At 39.6% G+C, this 22,063-nt stretch overlaps 1 protein-coding gene across 1 annotated transcript; it reads right to left on the bottom strand.

Annotated features, from left to right (window-relative positions):
- Nucleotides 1-8,194: 8,194 nt before the first annotated feature.
- AQP11 (aquaporin 11) lies at nt 8,195-21,856 on the bottom strand. Its single transcript, XM_029914997.1, has 3 exons — nt 20,888-21,856; nt 13,771-13,887; nt 8,195-8,551 (listed from the first exon to the last, which is right to left on the bottom strand). Exons 1-3 carry the CDS (start codon nt 21,507-21,509, stop codon nt 8,472-8,474), a joined length of 819 nt encoding a protein of 272 aa, XP_029770857.1. The 5' UTR covers nt 21,510-21,856; the 3' UTR covers nt 8,195-8,471.
- Between the last annotated feature and the right edge of the window lie 207 nt (nt 21,857-22,063).

The raw sequence follows: 22,063 nt of genomic DNA, 5'->3' as shown, positions 1-22,063 counted from the left end.
TGAACCACAAGATCATGACCTGAGCCAAAGTTGGATGCTCAACTGACTAAGCCACCCAGGAGCCCCCAGATAAGCTTGTTTAATCTTTGTACATTATATATTTTGAGATCTTGTTAGGATCTCTGTCAGTATTAGTAAAGATGAGCGATTATGCACAGATGATCATAGTTATATAGTCCTTTACTTTTAGAAGAAGCAATGGTCTTTAAGAACAATTAACTCGGGGCACCTGGGTGGCTCAGTCAGTTAAGTGTTCGATTTCAGCTCAGGTCATGATTCTACAGTTCCTGGGTTTGAGTCCGACATTGGGCTCTGTGCTGATAGCCTAGAGCCTGGAGCCTGCTTCGGATTATGACTTTCTGCCTGCACCACCCCCCATGCATGCTTTCCCTCTCTCAGAAATAAACATTTTTTAAAAGGAACAATTACTCATTGTTTAGAGAGATACTGGATTTTTTAGATAGAATTTTTATTTTTCTGCAAGGTTTTAGATAGTATCCTTACTATAAAGGTAATTCTCATGCCACGCCTATTTTAAAAGTGTTTCTAGAATGGATGAGTCTCTATCTCTTTGGCTAATCCTTTTGGCTAATATGTAGTAATGTCTTCTGAGTCATCACAGAGTCCTGGTTGCCAGGGACAGAAAACAAGAGTCTCAGGCCCCTTCAGCTTCTATAGTGGGAGGGTGCTTCCTTTACCCAGGTATTCCCGGTGGTGGTTACCACTGTTCTACCCCAAATAGAAAGGATAGTCAGATGCTGACTTGCGAAAAATTTACAGCTGTCTGCTGTAACCCTAAATTTTAAAAACAAAACAAAAACCAAAAATAAACTGAGATTGTATATAATTTTTTTAATAAAAACTGAAGGGTATATACACTATTTGTCAAAATTGAAAATACAAATATTATTTGACCCAGAAACTCCCATTTAAAAGAATTTATTCTATAAATAAATTTGCATGTTAGGAAAAGTCATATATGTAATGATAATAATTGCAACTCTTACTTGTTTTGAGTCTTAATTTTTTTAAGTTTATTTTGAGAGAGAGCAAGAGCAAGCATGAGTGGGGAGGGGCAGAGAGAGAATCCCAAGCAGGCTCCAAGCTGCCAGCACAGAGCTCTATGTGGGGCTTGAACTCATGAAACAGAACATGATCTGAACCAAAACTAAAAGTCGGATGCTTAACCAACTGACCCACCGTGGTGCCCCCATTGCAACTTTATTTGTAAAAGCAAAAGACCAAGGACAACTTAATGTCCATAATTAAGCCTAGATCAGTTATTAACAGTACATCTGTATAATGGAAAACCATATCCCTCAAAAAGAATTAAGTAGATCCTTATGTATCAATATTAAATAAGGTTCAAGATACCATAAATTGAAAAAAATTAAGATATTTTTATAAAAGAAAAAGAGCTGGAGGTTACAATGGAGATTATATGTATCATGTACTTAGGTATACATAAAGTATCCCTGGGATAGGTCGGGGGCTGAGGTCTTTTAACCATTTCTAGGTACAATGGCATCTCTCCAAAAACATGTTGGAGTCCTAACCCTCATGTTAGAAGTGACCTTATTTGGAGTTAGATCTTTTCACAGGTAGTCGAGTTAAAGTGAAGTCATTAGGATGGGCCCTAATCCTGTATAACTGGTGTCCTTATCAGAAGGGAGAATTTGGACCAGACATGGGCAGGGGGAGGCCATGTGAAGTTGGAGGATTGTAGTGATGCATCTACAAGCCAAGGAATACCTAAGGCTACCGGAAACTAGAAGAGAGGCCTGGAACAGATCCTGCCCTAATGCATTTAGAGGGAGCATGGTCCTAGTGACACATTAATCTTGGACTTCTGGCCTCCGAAACTGTGAGACAAAATTTTCTATTGTTCTAAGCAACTCAATTTGTGGAACCCTGCTATGGTCATAGTAGAAAACTAATAATCCCCCATGGTCATATTTTGTTTTACCTGAGGAATAGCAAGCTGGCTCTATGTAAATCAGTTTAGAGTTTCAAAGAATTAAAAATTTATAATTATCATTCGTTGTTTAAATGAACAACTCTGTAGGTAAAGGAAAAGTTATCACTACCTAATTTTTTTTTGTAATGTAAATGCTTTTATTTTTTTTTTTAATTTTTTTTAACGTTTTTATTTATTTTTGATACAGAGAGAGACAGAGCGTGAGAGGGGCAGGGGCAGAGAGAGAAGGAGACACAGACCAGAAGCAGGCTCCAGGCTCTGAGCTAGCTGTCAGCACAGAGCCTGACGTGGGGCTCGAACTCACGAACGTGAGATCTGACCTGAGCCGAAGTCGGAGGTTTAACCGACTGAGCCACCCAGGCGCCCCTCACTACCTAATTTTATAAATAACCTGTGTTCTGAAATATGTTTGGCCTATTAAAAGGTTAATGTAACATACCAAATATTCACACGCAGCTAAGAAATAAAATTACACAAGTGACAGTTGAAGATCCATTTGAATTTCCCTGATCTCCCTTCCCCTCCTCTTCAGAAGTAACCACTGTCCCGAATTTGGCATTTATTGTAAGTATGTATGTGTTTCCATTTTTGCTCCACATGTATGTAGCATCTAAACACTGTAGTATTGGGCTGCCTGTTTTTAAACGTTCATTATTTGAATCCTTGTGCTGCTTTTCCTACTTAGCACATTAAAAGTTTTATCCAGGTTGATATAGGCAGTTCTATTAGCATTTCCTTGATGGGCATTTCAAGTTCCAGTTATTCATGAAAGCAGTGCTGCAGCAAAAATCCTTGTGCATGTCTTATGCACACATGTGCATTTCTCTGTTGACGTACTTTTCCGTCTTTCCATTTTGCCTACAATAATGCATTTCCCACCAGACCCACAAACATTGATTTCTACTAATCCCAGAAACAGAAAGTTCATTAAAAACACAGTTCTTGACTTTGTTAGATGTTGCTAAACTGTTTTCCAAAACAGTTGCAATTTACAGTGCCACGTTAGGGAATAAAATGTATGGATTATATCTTCACCAGCTTTGAATATATCCAGACTTCGTTTTCTGCCAGTATCATGAATTTGAAAGTAATGTTTCATCGTGATTGTAGGTCCCATGTTCCTGATTACTAGTGAGACTGAACACCTTCCTGTTTTGTACATTGGACTTTTCATATTTTTTGCCCAATTTTTAAGGTTTTTTTCTTACTGATCTATTCTTTCTATATTCTAGATATTAATCTCCTAATCTATCATGTCTTTTAAGTCAGAAGTTGTGAAATCTTACATGCTTTTGCAAGGAAAATGATTCATTATGTAGTTCTAGCTCTAGCATTCATTCTAGTGCAGTTTTGCTACAGTGTATTTTTTTTAAATGTTTTATTTCTTTTTTATACAGAGCATGAGAGGGGGAGGAGAGGAGAAAGAAGGAGACACAGAACCGAAAGCAGGCTCCAGGCTCTGAGCTAGCTGTCAGCACAGAGCCTGATGCGGGGCTCGAACCTATGAACGTGAGATCTGACCTGAGCCAAAGTCGGAGGCTTAACCGACTGAGCCACCCAGGCATCACTACAGTGTATTTTTAAATAACTAGTTCACAGATAATTGCTAAATAGGGCAGTGATGTCAGTAGTCAAACTGACTTCATATATAATTTTTCCTAAAATAGTATTTTGCACCCCAAGTTACCTATAATTTTGTAAGAGTTAACTAGAGGAAGACACACATTTAGGTCTAAAATAGGAAGCTGTGGCATGATTCAATCAATAGGATCACTCAAGCATTAGAAATAGGAAGTTATTGGCGCACCTGGCTGGCCTAGTCAGTAGAGCATGCAACTCTTGATCTCAGGGTTTGGGTTTGAGCCTCATGTTGGGTGTAGAGATTTCTTTAAAAAATTAACATCTTAAAAACACAGGAAGTTATTGCAGTAACCTGGGCAAAAGTAAGTAAATGGAGGCTTGAACTAAACTGTGCTAGTAGGCCATAATCCAAAGTATGAAAGCCTACTTACCCTACATAAGCACAGGTGCACAAGAGGACATGCATGAGAAGCGTTGCTTTAGGGATGTCTGGGTGGCCCAGCCAGTTTAGAGTCATTCTTGATTTCAGCTCAAGTCATGATCTCATGGTTTGTGAGTTCAAGCCCTGCATCAGGCTGCGTGCTGATGGTGTGGAGCCTTTTCGGGATTCTCGCTCCTCCTTTCACTCCCCTTACCCAACTTGTGCTCTGTTTCTCTCTCTCAAAATAAATGAACTTAAAAAATAGAATGGAGGGGCGCCTGGCTGGCTTAGTTAAGTGTCTAACTCTTGATCTCAGCTCAGGTTGTGATCTCACAGTTTGTCAGTTTGAGCCCCACACAGGGCTCTGTGGTGACAGTGTGGAGCCTGCGTGGGATTCTCTCTCCCTCTCCCTGCCCCTCCTTCACTTGTGTGTGTGTGTTCTCTCTCTCTAAGTAAATAAACATTTAAAAAATAGAATGGATATACTATGCAGTTTGGTCTTTTTAAATATTTAGTTATTATTTTGAGAGAAACAGAGCACAAGCAGGGGATGGACAGAGAGAGGGAGAGGGAATCCCAAGCAGGCTCTGTGCTAATAGCATAGACTGAGTCACCCAGGTACTTACTCCGTGCAGTTTGATTTAGCTAAAGCTGTGTATCAAGTTGAATTATCAGAAAACTAAGTAGAGATACCAAATATACAGATGGATAGGAGTCTAGAGTTCAGGACAGATGTTCAAGCTGAAGATATAAATTCAGCATTCATTAGGATATAGTTCCTATAAAGCTACAAGACTGGGGGTGCCTGGATGGCTCAGTTGGTTAAGCATCCAACCCTTGATTTTGGCTCAGGTCATGATCTCATGGTTCATGGGTTTGAGCCCTGCACCAGGCTCCTCACTGACAGTGTGGAGTCTGCTTGGAATTCTTTGTCTCTCACTCTGCACCTTTGCTCATGTGCTTGCTCTCTCTCTCAAGGTAAAGAAACTTAAATTTTTTTTAAATCATTTATTTAATTAAAAAAGGGCTGCAAGACTGAATGAAATTACCAAGACCCTAAGTATAAATAGAAAAGAGCTCAGAGGACTAACTCCTGGGAAACTTATCATTTAGTTTGGGGAGAGGAGGAAGAAATTGGGAAGGCAGTGATTTTCTGGGAAGGAAGTATTGTGAGGATACAATCAGTTGTATCAAATGCTGCGGTAGGTCAGAAGGATGAGAACTTACTTTAACAACATGGAAGTCATTGATGGCCTTGGCAAGCGTGGTGGAGCTGAAGCCCTGACTAGAATGCACATCTGCCTACCTAACTCCGTGTGCCCACATGCGCTTACCTGTTCTCCTGCTACTATAAATGATCTAGTTTTGCCTCTAGCTGAACTAACCACAGTGTTGTGCACTTGATTCTGTCTTTACTAACCTATTAAAAAGTATGGGCCTGGGAAATCTCCGCTGCCTCTCCTACGTCATCAGATACTTTCTGCTGCATCATTCCCCTCAGAATATACACTGGCCAAGATCTTTCCCATCTTAAAAAAAAGATTCTTTCTTGACCTAATTTCCTCCTTCAACTACCGCCCACATTTTCTTCCCTTTACAGCAAACCTCTGAAGGAACTGTCCTACTGCTGTATCTTTTTTTTTTATCTAGTTCATGTTCAGGTGCAGGCAAGAAATAAGCAGACAGCTGGATTTCATCAAATTGTGATTAAGCCATGTGAATACAAACAAACAAGGGAGTTAAGATTCTTTGCAAGTGTGTAATTTAAGCTGTTTAAGGAGAAGGCGGTACATGAGAGGGGTGAGATATGAAAAGGTGGTGGTGTCAGTGAACACAGGTTCTCTATGGAGGTCAAAGGATCATTGTGGATAGGGTGCCCGCCAGAGTGAAGGAGGGGTTGGAGGTTTGAGATCCTACAAGAGTGAGTTACTGGTAATGGCAAGCTGAAGTTTATGAACAAAGTTGTAGCTGAGGCAGAAGAAAAAAAATCATTGAAAACCTTTCAAGTTCAGCCATTGAACTGAGAGGCCAAGACACTGGAAGGGTCATCTTTGTGGGTGCTGAAATCCCCAAGAGCTAGAAAGGGAATGGCGGTAGAGGGGGCGAGAGTGAGACAGGAGCTAGGTTCTTAAAGGAAGGGGGGCAGGTGGGCTGAGGGCACCCTGGGGCAGATGACTGCACGAAGAAGTACTCAGGTGGCAGATGGCACAGCCCGGTTACAGGTTTCTAATGGAGGGAGCAGAGGAAGATAGAGGGGAGGCAGCAGTGAGGAGAGAGGAGCCTGTTTTCCCTGCAGACCCTGTGGTGTCAGAGGCGGCGCAGAGGAAACAGCTGCTGTTTGAGAGGCCGCAGGGGAAGCAGTGCCATCTACAGTCTCACACCCAGACTCTGACACGTTTAGAGGGCTGGTGTTTTCACAATTTAATACTCCTTTGTCTGAAACCAGAGTCTCATGAAACAGTAACTGAAACACAGCTTCATGTTTGGAAGACCTAGGGCGTGGCAGAGGGATTATTTTAAAGGGAACAACCGTTGTTTTCTGTTGCCATGATAGGACTCAAGGCCTAGTAGTGCCAGATCATTTGAGGGTGTTTTTGCAGCCAGAACTGGGGTGTTGTGCAAACAGGACTACAATACTAGCTTTTTATTTATTTTAAAATACTGTGCAGACCAAATAAAACTGTATTTAGCCATTATAACAGTTTCATGAATTCTGGTTTGTTTGTTTTTTTGAGACAGACAGAGCAAGCAGAGGAGGGACAGAGAGAGAGAGAGAGCGCCACACACACACACACACACACACACACACACACACACACACTATCTGAAGCAGGCTCCAGGCTCTGAGCTGGTCGCACAAAGCCTGACATGGGGCTTGAACTCCTGAGCCATGAGATCACCACCTGAGCTGAAGTCAGCCACTCAACCCACTGAGCCACCCAGGTGTCCCATGAATTCTGCTTTTTAAAAGAGAAACTACTATGGTGTTTTTAAGTTCATGAGTCAACGTCCATGATCCTGAAACTGGCTGCCTTCCTGGGTAGCCTGAGCCGTTCAGTCCTGTCTGCAGGTGTAAAGAGAGTGACTATCTAGAAGCTGATCACGAAACAGCACTTATATTACCTGGCAATTTATCAGTTGCTTAATTATTACTCAAACAGATCTGATCTCACCCCATATTTTTTTACTTTCAAGTCTAACTCTGATAATGGAATTTCCTTTGAAGAGAAATGCACTTAACCTTATTTATGGTCTGAACTTTTAATGAAAAGGAGACCTCATACAATAAAAGAAAGCTTCTAATGGAAGAAAACTTACAAGCTCTTTAAGCCTAACAAAACCTAGTTAATTCATAAATAAATTTTAAAGATTTTAAAGATTATAATAAAATTTTAAAGATTATAAGACCTTTAATATTGCTTCAAAATCTTCAATTTTATTTTAAGTCATAATGATGACCGAGAAGATTTTTGTGTTGAAATAGAAGTCTTTTTGACCTCAGGGCAGCAAACCCCTTTGGACTTAGTTTCCTTATCTGTAAAATGGAGATTAAATATACATGCCCTACCTACTACATAAGGTAGCTGTTAGGATCAAATGAGAATGTGAAAAGCTTACCTCTTGCCTTTTATGAGGTTTTTGATTTCTTCTATTAAAGAATAACAACACACCTAAAGCTAGTGAGATTTTCTGTTTAGAGAAAATATTTTAGATTAGAATATATTTAAAATTTAGCAAACTCCTAGAGTATGAGTGGATATATAATCTGCTTCCAAAAGCAACTTTGCTACTGATAGGTGACACTGCTGATGGTATCGCTGTGTGAGGTAGTAGCTGAAAAAGTATCCTCTCTGGGTCTGTAAGCATGACTGCTCATACTTTGGTTAAAAATCCTGTTCACGCAGGGGATACTTGATACACTTGCCTTGGTGCTACCATCACTTCCTTTCTCCCCCTCTGCTCTTTTTTTCTTTCTTTTATAAACTTTTAATGTTTTTTATTTATTTTTGAGAGAGAGGGAGAGAGTGCAAGCAAGGGAGGGTCAGAGAGAGAGGGAGATACAGAGTCCAAAGGCAGGCTCCGACTCTGAGCTAGCTGTCAGCACAGAGCCCTATCTGGGGCTCGAACCCACGAACCACGACATTGTGACCTGAGCTGAAGTCAGGAGTGCCACCCAGGCACTCCTGTGCTTTTTTTTTCATCAAAATTAGTAATTATCACTTGAGATTTATATTTAATGGAATGAGTCTTTTCTAGCAGTATTTCATACACACTCAAAAGAACAAGTCTTAACTGAGAAACACAGGATATCTCCTTTTCACAGTAATTTTTTCTTTAAGTTCCAGTGATGAAAACTGTAAGGCAGCCTCCTCAGAGGAAGCTAAACATTGATGAGTCCAGTGCAGCCAGGATGTTGAATATGAAGTGATAATATCTTTCATCACCTCCAGCTTGACTGTCCTGTAACTTAGTCTGAGTCTTTTGGAATAGTTATTCCTTTTTATTAATTGTATGGTTGTTATACAGCCATGGAAGGAAAAAGCTGAACATCAAAACCATCAACAATATACCTGAAAGACAAAATAGAGTAAAATAAAAATAATCTCTAACAAAGTTCATAATCACTCTGTGGCTATAATTCAAGATTACATACATAGAGGTTTGGAAAACTATGTTTTAAAAAAATCAGCTACATCAATTCTATATGAAACATGTAGATATTTTTTAATTTTTTGTGTGTGTTCAATAATACTATTTTTTAAATTTTTATTTAAAACCAAGTTAGTTAATATATAGTGTAATAATGGTTTCAGGAGTAGAATTTAGTGATTTATTACTTACATATAACACCCAGTGCTCATCTAAACAAGTGCCCTCCTTAATGCCCATCACCCAAAACAAGTAGATATTTTTTAATCTAACATTCTAACTATTTTTCTTTAGTCATGAATCCTTAAAAACAGTGTGTACTCGGGGTGCCTGGGTGGCTCAGTTGGTTGAGCATCCAACTTCAGCTCAGGTCATGATCTCACGGTTTGTGAGTTCGAGCCCCACGTCAGGCTCTGTGCTGACAAACAGCTCAGAGCTTGGAGACTGCTTTGGATTCTCTGTCTCCTTCTCTCTCTGCCCCTCTCCTCATGCTCTGTCTCTCTCTGTCTCTCAAAAATAAATAAATGTTAAAAAAAATTGTTAAACAGTGTGTATACTCAGTAAAGCTAAAAGGGTCTAAACAATGAATTGAAAAGATAAATAGGGGTGCCTGGGTGGCTCAGTCAGTTGAGCATCCAACTCTTCGTTTTGGCTCAGGCCATGATCCCAGGATCGTGGAATCGAGCACTGCCTCAGGCTCAGTGTGGAGCCTGCTTAAGATTCTCTCCCTCTGCCCCTCTCCTGCTCTCTCTCTCTGGGGAAATAAATAAATAAAAGGTTAAATAGAAAGATCTGGAGTTCTAGTTCTGGCTCCATTACTGACCTCCTGAGTTAGGAACTCTAGACATGGGTCTCCTTTCACTCCTCTAAAATGGCAACACTGTGTCCCTCCATGCCCTGGACAGGTACTGGGAGAACAGAGCAACTGAAAGTGCTTCACTTAGAATGCTCAAACATAACTTTCTCCCTTCTTTTTACATCAGTCACAATATTAATAGCTTTTAGGGCTGTATCAAGCAAAACATCTAAAAGTTTCAATGCTGAAATTTTACATCTTAAATATAAAATATATTTTAAAAAGTCATGTATTGGGGTTCTTGTGTAACTCAGTTGTTTAAGCATCTGACTTCAGCTCAGGTCATGATCTCATGGTTCATGGGTTTGAGCCCCGCATCAGGTTCTATGCTGACAGCTCAGAACCTGCAGCACAGCACAGATTCTGTGTCTCTGCTTCAGATTCTGTGTCTCTCTCTCTGCCCCTCCTCCTCTCATGCTGTGTCTGTCTCTCTCAAACATATTTGAGTTAATTATTAATAAGCTTTAAAAAAACTTTTAAAAATAAAATAGTCATGTATTAGTAAATCTTTATTTTTGAGGCCACACCAGGCAAATCTAGCATGTGGCTATTGGCTGATTTTCTGTGAGGCGTAGGCCTGGAGGAGGCAGCCACAGGGCTTACATCACTATCTTGAAAGGGAAGTCTGCCGTAATTAATGTTTGTATCTTAACATATTTAGGCTTAAAGCTCTAAATTAGTTTAACCTCAGATTAATAATGAATTTTTATTACATGCACATTGATAGTATTTTAGTCCTGTTTGGTAAAAACAAGAAACCTTAAAGTTTAACTAGCATTTGGATAGCTTAACAAACTGTTGAAAAATGAGTCTGGGTTGTGACCAAAGGTTTTAAATGAAGAGAAAAAAAAAGTCAGAATCCATATGTTAATTGACCCACAAAATTTGACATTTTCTGTGAAATCAGAGCTAGAGTATATTACATTTAATACTTTTTCCAAAAAGGTAATTTCCATTTCAGAGCAAATAGAATTTGCTCATTTTCAGTTTATGGAATGTGTTAACTAGAGAATTAATTCTATATGCATTATTATAGTCACATTTCTAACATATATATATATATACATACATATGTATATATGTGTATATATATATTTAATGTTTATTTTGAAGGAAAGAGAGTGCAAGCAGGGGAGGGGCAGAGAGAGAGGGAGACGGGACTGGAAGCAGGTTCCATGCTGACAGCAGAAAGCTCCACGTGGGGCTTGATGCAGGGCTTGAACTCACGAACCACAAGATCATGACCTGAGCCAAAGTCAGACACTTACGGACACTTAACCAACTAAGCCACCCAGGTCCCCCAAACATTTCTAATATTTTAAATTAATTTTGGGGAGATGACGGGAACCATTAGAGGAATTCTAAGTACCTCTGCTATGAAGAAAAACAGGAAAAACAAAGAGTATGGCTTCCAAGAATAGTTTGCTCCCTGCTTGGTCAAGAATGGAATGTACCTCTGCTATGAAGAAAAACAGGAAAAACAAAGAGCATGGCTTCCAAGAATAGTTTGCTCCCTGCTTGGTCAAGAATGGAAAGCCATCTTAGGTTGACTCTCCTCCGTCTCACCTAGTGGCATTGCCTAATGTGGCTTTAACAGGGTTTTGTTTGTTTTGATGCCTCATCTCTTACTTAGCCGCCTGAAGGACTCTTGTAAAATGACAATTTCTTATTTTTCCCATTCTTCTTATAGTTTGTGACTTTATTTCGTTTGGTGCCATTTTTCCCAATGGAAATGTAACTTCAATGAATGACAGAAGTCAACAGCAAGCTAGAATTAAATATTCTGAAAACTGCAATTTATTCACAATGTCTCTTTATCCACATCTATTGAAGGATTCTTGTATTGCTTTTCATTCCTAAACCTCTTAGAGAAACATAGGAACATGCCTCTTCAAACAAAAAGCTGTAACAAATTTTGATTAAGTCTATTTAGAAAAAAGCTAGGAGATCCCCAGGCCAACAAAGAATATTTGTATGTTTTCAACAAGCCAATTAGAGCTAGCTAGAGAGAACTGCTAAAAAGTTTAATTCCAATGCCATTTCTTTTTATAACATTTTTTTAAAGTTTATTTATTTTGAGAGAGAGAGCCAGGGAGAGGCAGGGGGAGAGCGAGTACAAATCCCAAGCAGGCTCTGTGCTGTCATGCAGAGTCTCACATGGGGCCTGAATCCAAGAACTAAGATCATGACCTGAGCTGAAACCAAGAGTCAGACACTTCAACAACTGAGTCACCCAGGTGCCCCCCAATGCCATTTTTAAAAAGATTCCTTGAATAGGAAAAAAAGAAATGAATGAAAGTGTTTTCTCTTTGGGTGTTTGGATTTGGGGGGGGGGTAAGTGGTTCCATAAAATGTTTTGGTAATGGCCATCAGTAATGTTACCTTCCTGTTTGGACTATGCTAACAGGAATAGAATGTAGTCTTTCCCCACTCTATTATTCTCTGGTCTGTACACTTTCTAAAGGGTCCAAAGTGATCATTCTTCTTTGTCTATCATGAGACTTTTTCCAGTATATTCTTCCAGGAAGAAGTTATTAAGTGATTTAGGCTAGAAAACATGGGATGCCTGGCCAGCTCAGTGGGGCATGTGACTCTCGATCTCGAAGGTTGTGAGTTCAGTGCCCATGTTGGGCATAGAGATTACTTAAAAAAAGACGGAAGAGAGAGGAAGGGAGGGAGGGAGGGAAGAAAGGAGGGAACAAAGTCATGGACATTTTACAGAAAATGTCATTACTTCTGATTTTTTTTCCTTTTATTTTTATTTTTATTCCTTTTAAAATTATTTTGGAACGTGCTACTTTTTAGTATTCTTTCAAGTAATGGATGAAATAATTCTTTAGTCATGGGCCTACTGTTAAGATAGTAGTTAGAGCACACTAACAATATATAACATTGATATATGTGAATTGCAAATATGACATTTTAAGAGAATTTTTCAAAACAAAAGCTATCAGGATACTGTCCAATTAGTGACCTTTATAGCTTCATGAACTTCAATGACCTTTTTAACTTCTTAAACTGAAGAGTAGAGAAAATTTTAAAGAAGTTACTGGAAAACACGAGTGATCTGCAGAACCAAACAAGAGCTGCCATTGTTAGCACTTTAACATACAGATTTTCTCTGGTATTTTTCATGTTTAGATCCACAGATATGACTGAGCATAACAGATACTAACTGAAATAAAGGCATGGAAGGTGAACAGGAGGAGTCAGGTGTAATGGCAACTCAAACCTGTTGTACCAGTATTCCTGTCTAGATGTACCCAATTTTCTTCCCTTTTCCTTTTTTTTTTTTTTTTGATGGATATGAGCAATAAGAAACAAAGTGCTAATTGTGGACAAAAAGAAGGATGAAATAATAAACGCCAGGCATCCTCACATTCATTTATAGTTAACGATTTATAATCAGGCTTAAGAGAGATGATGAAACAAAATCAAGAAATGCTGATAACACATCTGTTTTATATATCTTACATCTCTGTTTTTCATATGTTTTTTATATAACTGATCCAGATAGAAATAACAGGAATGCAATTTGTGGGTAATTTTTAAACTATGTTTATTATAGGTATCCATTGTTTCATGAGGTGCTCTTCTGCAAAATGAGTCAAATTTGAAAAAAAAAAATCCTTTAGCAAGAAAGAAAGGTGGTGGTATTTTTTTGTTTTTTTTTAAGTAGTCTCTACATCCAATGTGGGGCTGGAACTCACAACCCCAAGATCAAGAGTTGCATGTTTTACCGACTGAACCAGCCAAGCACCTCTGAAACATCATTTAAAAAAAAAATTTTTTTTAATGTTTTATTTATTTTTGATACAGAGAGAGACAGAGCATGAGGGGAAGGGGCAGAGAGAGAAGGACACAGAACCGGAAGCAGGCTCCAGGCTCTGAGCTAGCCGTCAGCACAGAGCCTGACGCGGGGCTTGAACCCCGAACGTGAGATCTGACCTGAGCCAAGGTCGGAGGCTTAACCGACTGAGCCACCCAGGCGTCCCTGAAACATCATTTTTTTAATGGAAGGAATGATTCTTCACTTTTTGACCCATATATCTGAGGGTTTCTTAAGGTGGTATCATACCTGGAACTGGTAATTTTGTGTCTTTGAAGATAAAAAGTTTTAAAGGCTACTGTACAAGTAGAGTGTTATTTCAGGTATGTTAACTACCTTTTTCATTTTCTTTTTGTATGCACTCTGGCTTTGGAAATTGACATGTTACAGTGACATTTCCTATCATATTTTAAGATACCCTAATCTTTTAATCATATTAATAAAAATATGCTTACCTAAAGAAGGAGCGAGCCAATATACTATAAAAAATCGAAGGAATGCTTCATCAAAACACTTGAAATGTAGTGAAAGTGCCAAAGCTGGATTAAATACAGCTCCTGTTAGACTTCCTCCTGTAATACATTTTAAGCAGAGTGATACCAAACCACTATTTTACATTTTCTTGTAACTAGAAATAAAAGGGTTACTAGATGTGACTACTTTGTTTTAGGTATTTAAGTATTCTTATGCTGTAATCTTCCTTTGCAGAAACCACCTTGCATATTATAGAGTATAAAAATAGATTATAGATTATAATATGCCAGATATAAAAAAATTAAGAATATTAGTCCAGTGTTTCCCCTATATATTATAGAATGCACATTGAAAGTTAATCTGCTCTATTATTGTTCCTACAAGTTTATGAAATAGGACACTTGGCTGCCCATCTTAACATTCATCAATTTAAATGAATGAATAATAATAAAAATAAAACAAAAATACATTTAAAATGGATACAATGCCCCGGAATCCTCTTGGACTGAAGTATATCTTTGTGTTATAAACAAAAGTCACATGGACCAAAGCATTATCATTGACTCCGTTTTTACTTGTCGACAGAGAGAACCCTGAAGAAGGGACTGTGAATGGCACGTGAATAAAGTGGCTACTAAATTTTTTTAAATAAAAAGCATGATTGTGTACAGCTGGGAAAGATAGGCACAAATTCTAACTGTTGCTTTTCAGGATTCATGGTCCAGCCCTGCACCCAGGTTCTCTGACAGGGAGCCTAGGAGTTTATACTTCTGGTCTCATGAGCAAGTGAGGAAAAGCAGAAGAGGCTAGACTTCCTGTCTGGTGGTACCAGACCTGTGGCTCAGCTTTTCAGAACACACCCTAAGAATATTCCTGAGACAGTGACATTTCTGTTACTTCTTCCATATGGAAGCTTGGGCACACACATCTGCCTCTGACTCAGCTACAGAGACAGATCCCAAGATCTTCACAAATTTTACCCTGCCATATGTCACTAGAGTATATTGTCTTCATAAAATGCAGTAAACTTGGAAACGAAGGGACCCTTTCATAAGATTTCACTAATGAGATTTCATACTTGCTAGGCTGAAAACACTGAAGCTGTGTCACAAGGAACACGTGGAGCAGTGAACTAAGTTCACTCCGTGGCTAAGAGTTTTTCCTAGCACACCAGCCTCACAGCATGATTCATATTCACATCTCAGCAATTATAAACCATAAATGATACCATGTCATGGACCTTAAGAATCATTCTTCAATAGTCAATCCTGGAATGTTAGACCTGCAACGGCCAAGGACCAACAGAATTTGTCAATTCAGTTCAATAAAAATTGAGTTCCTACATACTAGACATGGGCAAAAAGATATGGACTTACACAGGTCTTTATAATACAATGTAATATAAGCTATGATAATATAAGTGACCTGTGTGTTTTTCTTTTTTAGACATAGATCAGTAAAAATAGAAAACCACTGCCCTCATAATTAGCTCACTTTGGTGTTCCCATTAGGTCTTTTTTATTTCCATTAGGTCCTAGTACATGATCCATCAGTCTTCTACCATCCTAAAATTCAAATGGCTTCACTCTCCTCATCTTCTAAATCTCATATGTCCAATTCTGTTGAGTGTGACGTGGTGGAGGCTGCTCCTCCTACCATGAGGTAGAGTCTGTTCCCCTCTCTCAAATATGGACTGGCTTTGCAACTTGTGTTGACAAACAGAATGCAGCAGCAGTGATGCTATGCCAATTCTGAGCATGACGAGTGACGCTGAGTGAATTCTAGGTCTCCATAAACCCATCAACTTCCACTTTTTGCTCTGTTGGAACAGTGCCCTGACCATGTAAGTAAGCTGGTCTAGGCAGCTGGAGGATAAGAGGCTACATGGTGAATAACTGAGGCACGTTAGATGACAGTTGCCACTGACTGCTGGCCACAACAGTGAGGCTACCTGGGCTCTTCTAGCCCTGCCAACTGCCCAGCTATATGAAATTTCCCGTCTAATCCACAGAATCATGAAAAACAAATTATGATTTTAAGCAATGGTTAACTGATACAGAAATTCTTTATCAGGAGTAGGTTCTGTGTCAACAAAAGCCCAAAACGTGTGGCTTTGGCTTTGACATTTTAGACTATATAGCTCTTTTGCGGGGGCTGTTCTGTGCACTGTAGGCTGTTCAGCAGCATCCTTGGTCTTTACCCACTAGATGCCAGCACATCCATCTCTCCCACCATTGTAACACTTAGAAATGTCTCCAGACATTGCTGAGTGTCGTCTGGGGAGTTTTCCTGTTGGAATCTACTGTTGTAGAGAACTACTGATACTTGTATACAAGTAGACGTACACAACATTGTTTATAGTAGCAAAGAACTGGGGAAAACCTGAGTGTCCATTCATAAGAAGATAGCTAAATAAGCAAGCTTCCTAATTTGGAATTACATTCGGTATTTTGAAATAATGAGTGAAATCTCTTTCCTTATTAACATTGGTAGATTTCCAAGTCACCACTGAACGACAACCACCAAAAAAAGCAAACTGCAGAAAGGTATGATATCTTTTATATTAGCATGAACATACACAAAACAATAGTTTCTATAGGGTCTTATCCATATGTATAATAAATCACATAAAGAGTTTGGAAGAACACCCACACATGCATGTGCAGAGGACTATCCTGGTGGGGAGACCAGGCAAGGAGGGAGAGGGGACAGGCATGGATGATGGTAGTCAAAAGGCACTTTTAGTCTCATTGGTAGTGTTTCAATTTTTTACAAAAAGAACACATTCACGCATTGTGTAATTAAACGTGAATTCATCAGGCACGGGACTAAAAAAGGGTTTGAAAAGTGTTACTGTTTATTGACATCTGAAGGGGAGAAGACGTAATAAATATATAGAGAAGAATCAATGGGAAGATAGAGCTGGCTGACTGCCAAGAGTCACAGGACAGCACAAACTTGGTGAAATTACCACAGTTAAAGACTGTGTCAAAGTCCAAGTTCCAAATATGGCTATTCTAGATGCTAATGTTTCTCAATACTCCTAAAGGGACTCAAATTCTCTACGACAGGATGACACTAATTAAAATCACAAGACTCATGTATAAGCCAGAATGTCAATGAACTAATTTAGAGTGGAGTCTAGCCCTTTCCAGGGACCAGATATTTGTGCCAGGTCCTATGCTAAGAATTTGAAACAAGTATTATATTCCTCATAATGGTCCCAAGAGATAGATGCTATTATTCCCCATTTTAAAGATGAGGAAACAGGCCTAAATTAAGCATCTCTTCTAAGGACATAGTACAACTCAGCCACTATGTTAATAAATGTTTTCGACCTTTGTCTGAAGCTGTTTTTCATTTGTAATTTAGCACCGATTTCATATGGTTATTGTATTGAAAGCAAACGCATGTCAAGGACTTAGTTCCCTTCTCCTTTGACAAATAATCCTCCCTATATTCTTCAGGATTTAGAAGGATACCAAAAACTCCTGAATGTAGTGATGAAATGAAGTAAAAATACTACAATTTCTTCAAACAATGTTTTAGGCTTATTTTTAAAGCCCTTAGATGTAAGGTATAAAATACCAGATATATATTATTTCTTCTGCATGATTTTTTAAAGTGAATAGAGTATTTGCTAATTCATTCACTCATTCCAAAAATACTATTTATTTGTAACAGGTGACACAATGTTAAGACCTGGTTATATGTTATAATGAATAAAACAATTTTGGTTTCCGTATTCATAAAGCTTACTGTCTGCTGGAGGAAAAGGTCAGGAAACAAGTATGTAATTAAAAATTCTACAAAGGAAATGAACAGATACAGTAATAAAGACAGTTACTTAGATGTGTAAAATACCAGATTTTTTTCAATGTCTAATTACAGTTGACCCCTGAACAACATGGGTTTGAAATGCATGGGTCTACTAACATGCAGATTTTTTATAAATAACAGTACTATAAATGTATTTTCCTCATAATTTTCTTAACATTTTCTCTAGCTTACTTTAGTAGTATAGTATATAGTACTTATAACATACAAAATACATGCTAATCAACTGTTAATGGTAAGGCTTCCAATCAACAGTAGGCTATTAATTTTGGGGGGAATCAAAGTTATACATGGATTTTTTACTGTGTAGGGGGTCAGTGCCCCTAACCCCTCCATTGCTCAAGGGTCAACTGTAATTAAACAATGAATGCACTTCTCTCTTATCCTGTTCATTGAACTAAATTCTCCCAAAACCTAAATTACGGAAGATTTGCTTGAAATTTATATTAATAGTTTTATAGGTCTAGTATGTTTATAAATCGCACTTTTTTGTTTTACTTTATTTGGGAAGACATGTTAAGTGGTAATAACATCAGTGGGCTCCATGGGCACATCAAAAGTCCAGGGTGCTAAATCAATAAATACAGAACCAGACACTTGGCCACTGGCTGTTGGAGGAGCCTAGGCCATGTTGCTGAGCTGTTATGTTCTGTAATCTTAAAATACAAAACCAGTTATCTTGATGTGACCTGTATTGCTGACTTCTCTGTGCTCTCAAAGTACAAGTGATTAAAGAAACTTGTCAGCACACAACCATGTGAAATAAGACCTGACTTAGCTGCGCCTTCCACTGCCTTTCCTTCCCTATCCATTTTTAAATCCTTCCTACAAAAGCCTCACCTCTGCCTGATAAAACAGAAACTTAACCAAGCCCAAGACAGTTCATTCTATCTAGAACAACTCTAGTCTAAAGTTATGTCACATATAGAAAATAATGGGGAGTGAAATGGCTTAGTGTAGCAACACTCAAAGTGTATTCTCTCCTGTTACGTACTCTGAGACAAAAGGATTCCATAAGTTTGAAAAACTATTCCACATTCTCCTTTCGGAGTTTCACAATATATAGTAGTATAGTAAAGGCTCTTTAAAGTCTTAATATTAGAAAACCTGTTTAATCCAGTGTTTGCCAAACTTATTTGGCAACAGAATCTTTTTGTAACTTAAAAACATTGTTTTAATTATGGTGAATTATATATGACATAAAACATACCATTTTCACCATTTTAAGTGTATATATCCAGTGGCATTAATTACATTCACAATGTTCAACTATTACCAGTATTTCCAAAGGTTTTCTATCACCCCAAACAGGAAATCTGTACCCATTAAAGAAAAGTCCCTATTCCTCTCTGCCCCCTAGTCTCTAGTAACCTCTATTATACTTTCTGACTCTATGAACTTGCCTATTATGGGTTTCTTTATAAATGGAGTCCTGAAACATTTGTCCTTTTGTGTCTGGCTTATTCAACTTAGTATAATGTTTTCAAGTTTCATCCATGTCACAGTACTTATCAGAACTTAATTCTTTTTCATCCCTGAATAATGTTCAATTGTAAGTACATTTTTTGGTTAGTTTTGAGGAATGCAGTGTAGACATGCTGACAATGAAATGAGTATAGCCTTTAATGTCAGTACTGTGATTCCAGCACATTCTAGCTGTGTGATCTTGGATAAGACATTTCACTTTTGTAAGCCCCACTTTACTTAAAGTAGGAATAATGTATTCATCAGTGAGTTTTTCTAAGGATTAACTAAAGCAACTCATACATATTTCCTATATGCTTGGTATATTGCCTGATGAATAGTCTTTTCTCCCTTATATTGGCAGAAAGGAAAGATACAATAGATGATCAATTTCTGTAAAACCGTGGTAACCCACAGTTGTCTATTAAGTTCTATCCCTCCAAACAGTCTCCAGTGGCTCCGAATACTTAACCCACTAGCCACTGGCCACACAGTAGCTGTTGCTACACAGCTGAGGAACTTGATATTTAATTTTAGTTAATTTAAGTCTAAATAACCACATGTACTTAGTGGCTTCCAAATTGGCCAGCACACATCTGGACAAGAGCAGTGGTTCTCAACTCTAGTTTTCGGGTGGGATTATCTGGGAAAACTTCAGAATACACCATTAATTACATAAGTACAGAGCTAGACAGTGACGTAGCTTTTTGCCAGAGATGATTCTCTTCCTCTATGTGTCATATTTCTGCTTTAGCCAAAACCTAAAACTTTAATAAGTAAGCAGCTATTCACCAACCCCTCCAATATATTTATTTGCTTCCCTCTCATCTATACCTTTTATTTCCATCTGTGTCTACACAAAGCATAGTACTTGATCTAAAGGAGGGAAGATGGATTGGAAAGTCTTTCATTTTTATACTGGGAAGCCAAGCAAATGTTTAGGAGCCTTTACCCTGAGGTTTGAGTTTTGCTTCTATTCAGTTTAAATGGGCAGCATACAGACCCTCACTACTAATTTCCTTTAATCAGACTCCTGCCTCCAAAACACTTGATATAGTCCTAATGAAGCTACTTTGTTGTAATCATTTAAAATGACACATTTCATCATTAAACTTTTGTTTAGATTTTCTTGTCCCATTTAGGGTATCCAGGTTATCCACTGCATTTGACATCTGTCAAAGTAAACAAATGGTTTGCAAGAAATCAACAGATTTCTCAATTTATTTGTTTTTAAAAAGCATCTTTAATTTCAAGCAAGTTTTAATTTCAAAACATTTTTTCTTTATAGGCCACTTAAAAGTTCTTCTACAACTCAAGATGAAATGTTAAGGAAATAAGAAATGACTTTAAGTAATTTTGTAGAAAACGAACTAAAAACTACAGAGTTTCTACTCCTCACTCTTACTGCTAACCAATCATGTAGCCTGTGCTTCAAATTGGAAGGAACTTTTTAAACCCACGATCATTTTTCAGTCAGAGTGTCAGGTTGGCATGAGGAAAGAGGTAGCTGATAAGCTACCTTTCTTCTCTACCATTAAAACAATCCCTTTGTAGGATATTTGAACCTTTGGCAATATCTCACAAGTTCTCAGTTTCAGCACAGTAATGAATCCTGAATGGAGGATCTAGATGTCTGCACTACTGGTAAAGAACAGGCTGCAAAACGGTTAGAATAATGGAGATACCAATCCTGACATCGCAGAAGTGTAGGGCTTTCAAATGTATCTTGGTAATGAACTTAGAGCCTCAGGTCATAGAGGCTCTGGACATGCCATGTGTTTTGTGGGAATAACAAACCTGCATAGACCAAAAAGGTGATGATTGCTGCCAGCAGGTGGATACGAAGCTTGGTTCGGACCTCCTGGAAGTGCAGCAAGGCGCTGTGGAAAATAAAGGAGCAGATGGCCTCCGTGATGATCGCTTTGGGCAAGTCCACTTGAATGGGATTCCTGCAAGCGAAGCTCCTTTCGCCGAGGTGATACTTGGTCAGCCCCAGGCTCCACAGGGCGCTTACGCAGTACCTGCTGCACAGGGCACCAAACAGCTGAGCCAGCAGTCTAACCGCACCGGTCTCGGGGGACATTCCCCCCAGCAACATCTGCATCATCACGCCACACGGGTTGCTAGAGGTGCCCACCAGAGTCAGACCATGCACCAATGAGAAGAAGTAGACTAGCGTCAGTGGCCAGGTGGGGTGCGCGGGTTCCTGCTCGCCCAGCAGTTGCAGCTCATGAGTGCAGCAGCAGAGTTGGAAGGTGGCCAGAAACTCCAAGACGAAGGTGTGGGTCAGCGTGAACCTGTGCAGCTGCTGCCGGGTGACCACGCGGGCCAGCCCCATGAACAACACGAGCAACAGCATAAGCCCCAGCGAGGTGCAGCTGTCCTGCACCTCGGGCCAGAGGCCCCGCAGCGCGGTCATGGCTTGCTCCCGGCCAGACTAGGCTGCCTGCTTGGCTCCGGCAAAGGCAGTTTAGGGGCGGGAGTCCGAAGTCCCCGAGTCCTCAACCCCGCCCCCTCCTCACGCCCCTGGGGCGGACCTACTCTAGGCCAGAAGGAGGGCCCTGGACGTCGCGCTGGAGGACTCCTCCCCCCCTCCCCGGCTCGGAGCTAGGGTGTTGGGACCTGGATCGGGGAGGAGGGGAGAGGAAGGGCGGCAAGGGAAGCTCTACTAAGGCACTGGCTGAAGGGCTAACGGTCAGTGGGAGATGGAAGCTCCCCCGCCCCCTCCTTTAGGGACTGGAAGCGAGCGCGGATCCGGCAGGGTGCGAAGGGACGCCGCGCGCCGGGGCCATTGCGCATGCGCGCGGGAGCCCGTGAGTCCTTGCGAGCAGCCACACCGGGGACCCCAGGACCCCGGGGCCGGGGGTGAGGGCACTTTAGCCCCACACAGGATGGAAACGCACGCGTTCGCTGCGATTTGACACTTGCATTGAAGGGAAGACCTTGGTTTTCCTTCCTCGCTCCTAAACCGTC

This window comes from Suricata suricatta, chromosome 11 (genome assembly GCF_006229205.1).
Source record: "Suricata suricatta isolate VVHF042 chromosome 11, meerkat_22Aug2017_6uvM2_HiC, whole genome shotgun sequence".
NCBI classification, from domain to species: Eukaryota; Metazoa; Chordata; class Mammalia; order Carnivora; family Herpestidae; genus Suricata; species Suricata suricatta.
This window is presented reverse-complemented; position numbering and strand designations above follow the sequence as displayed.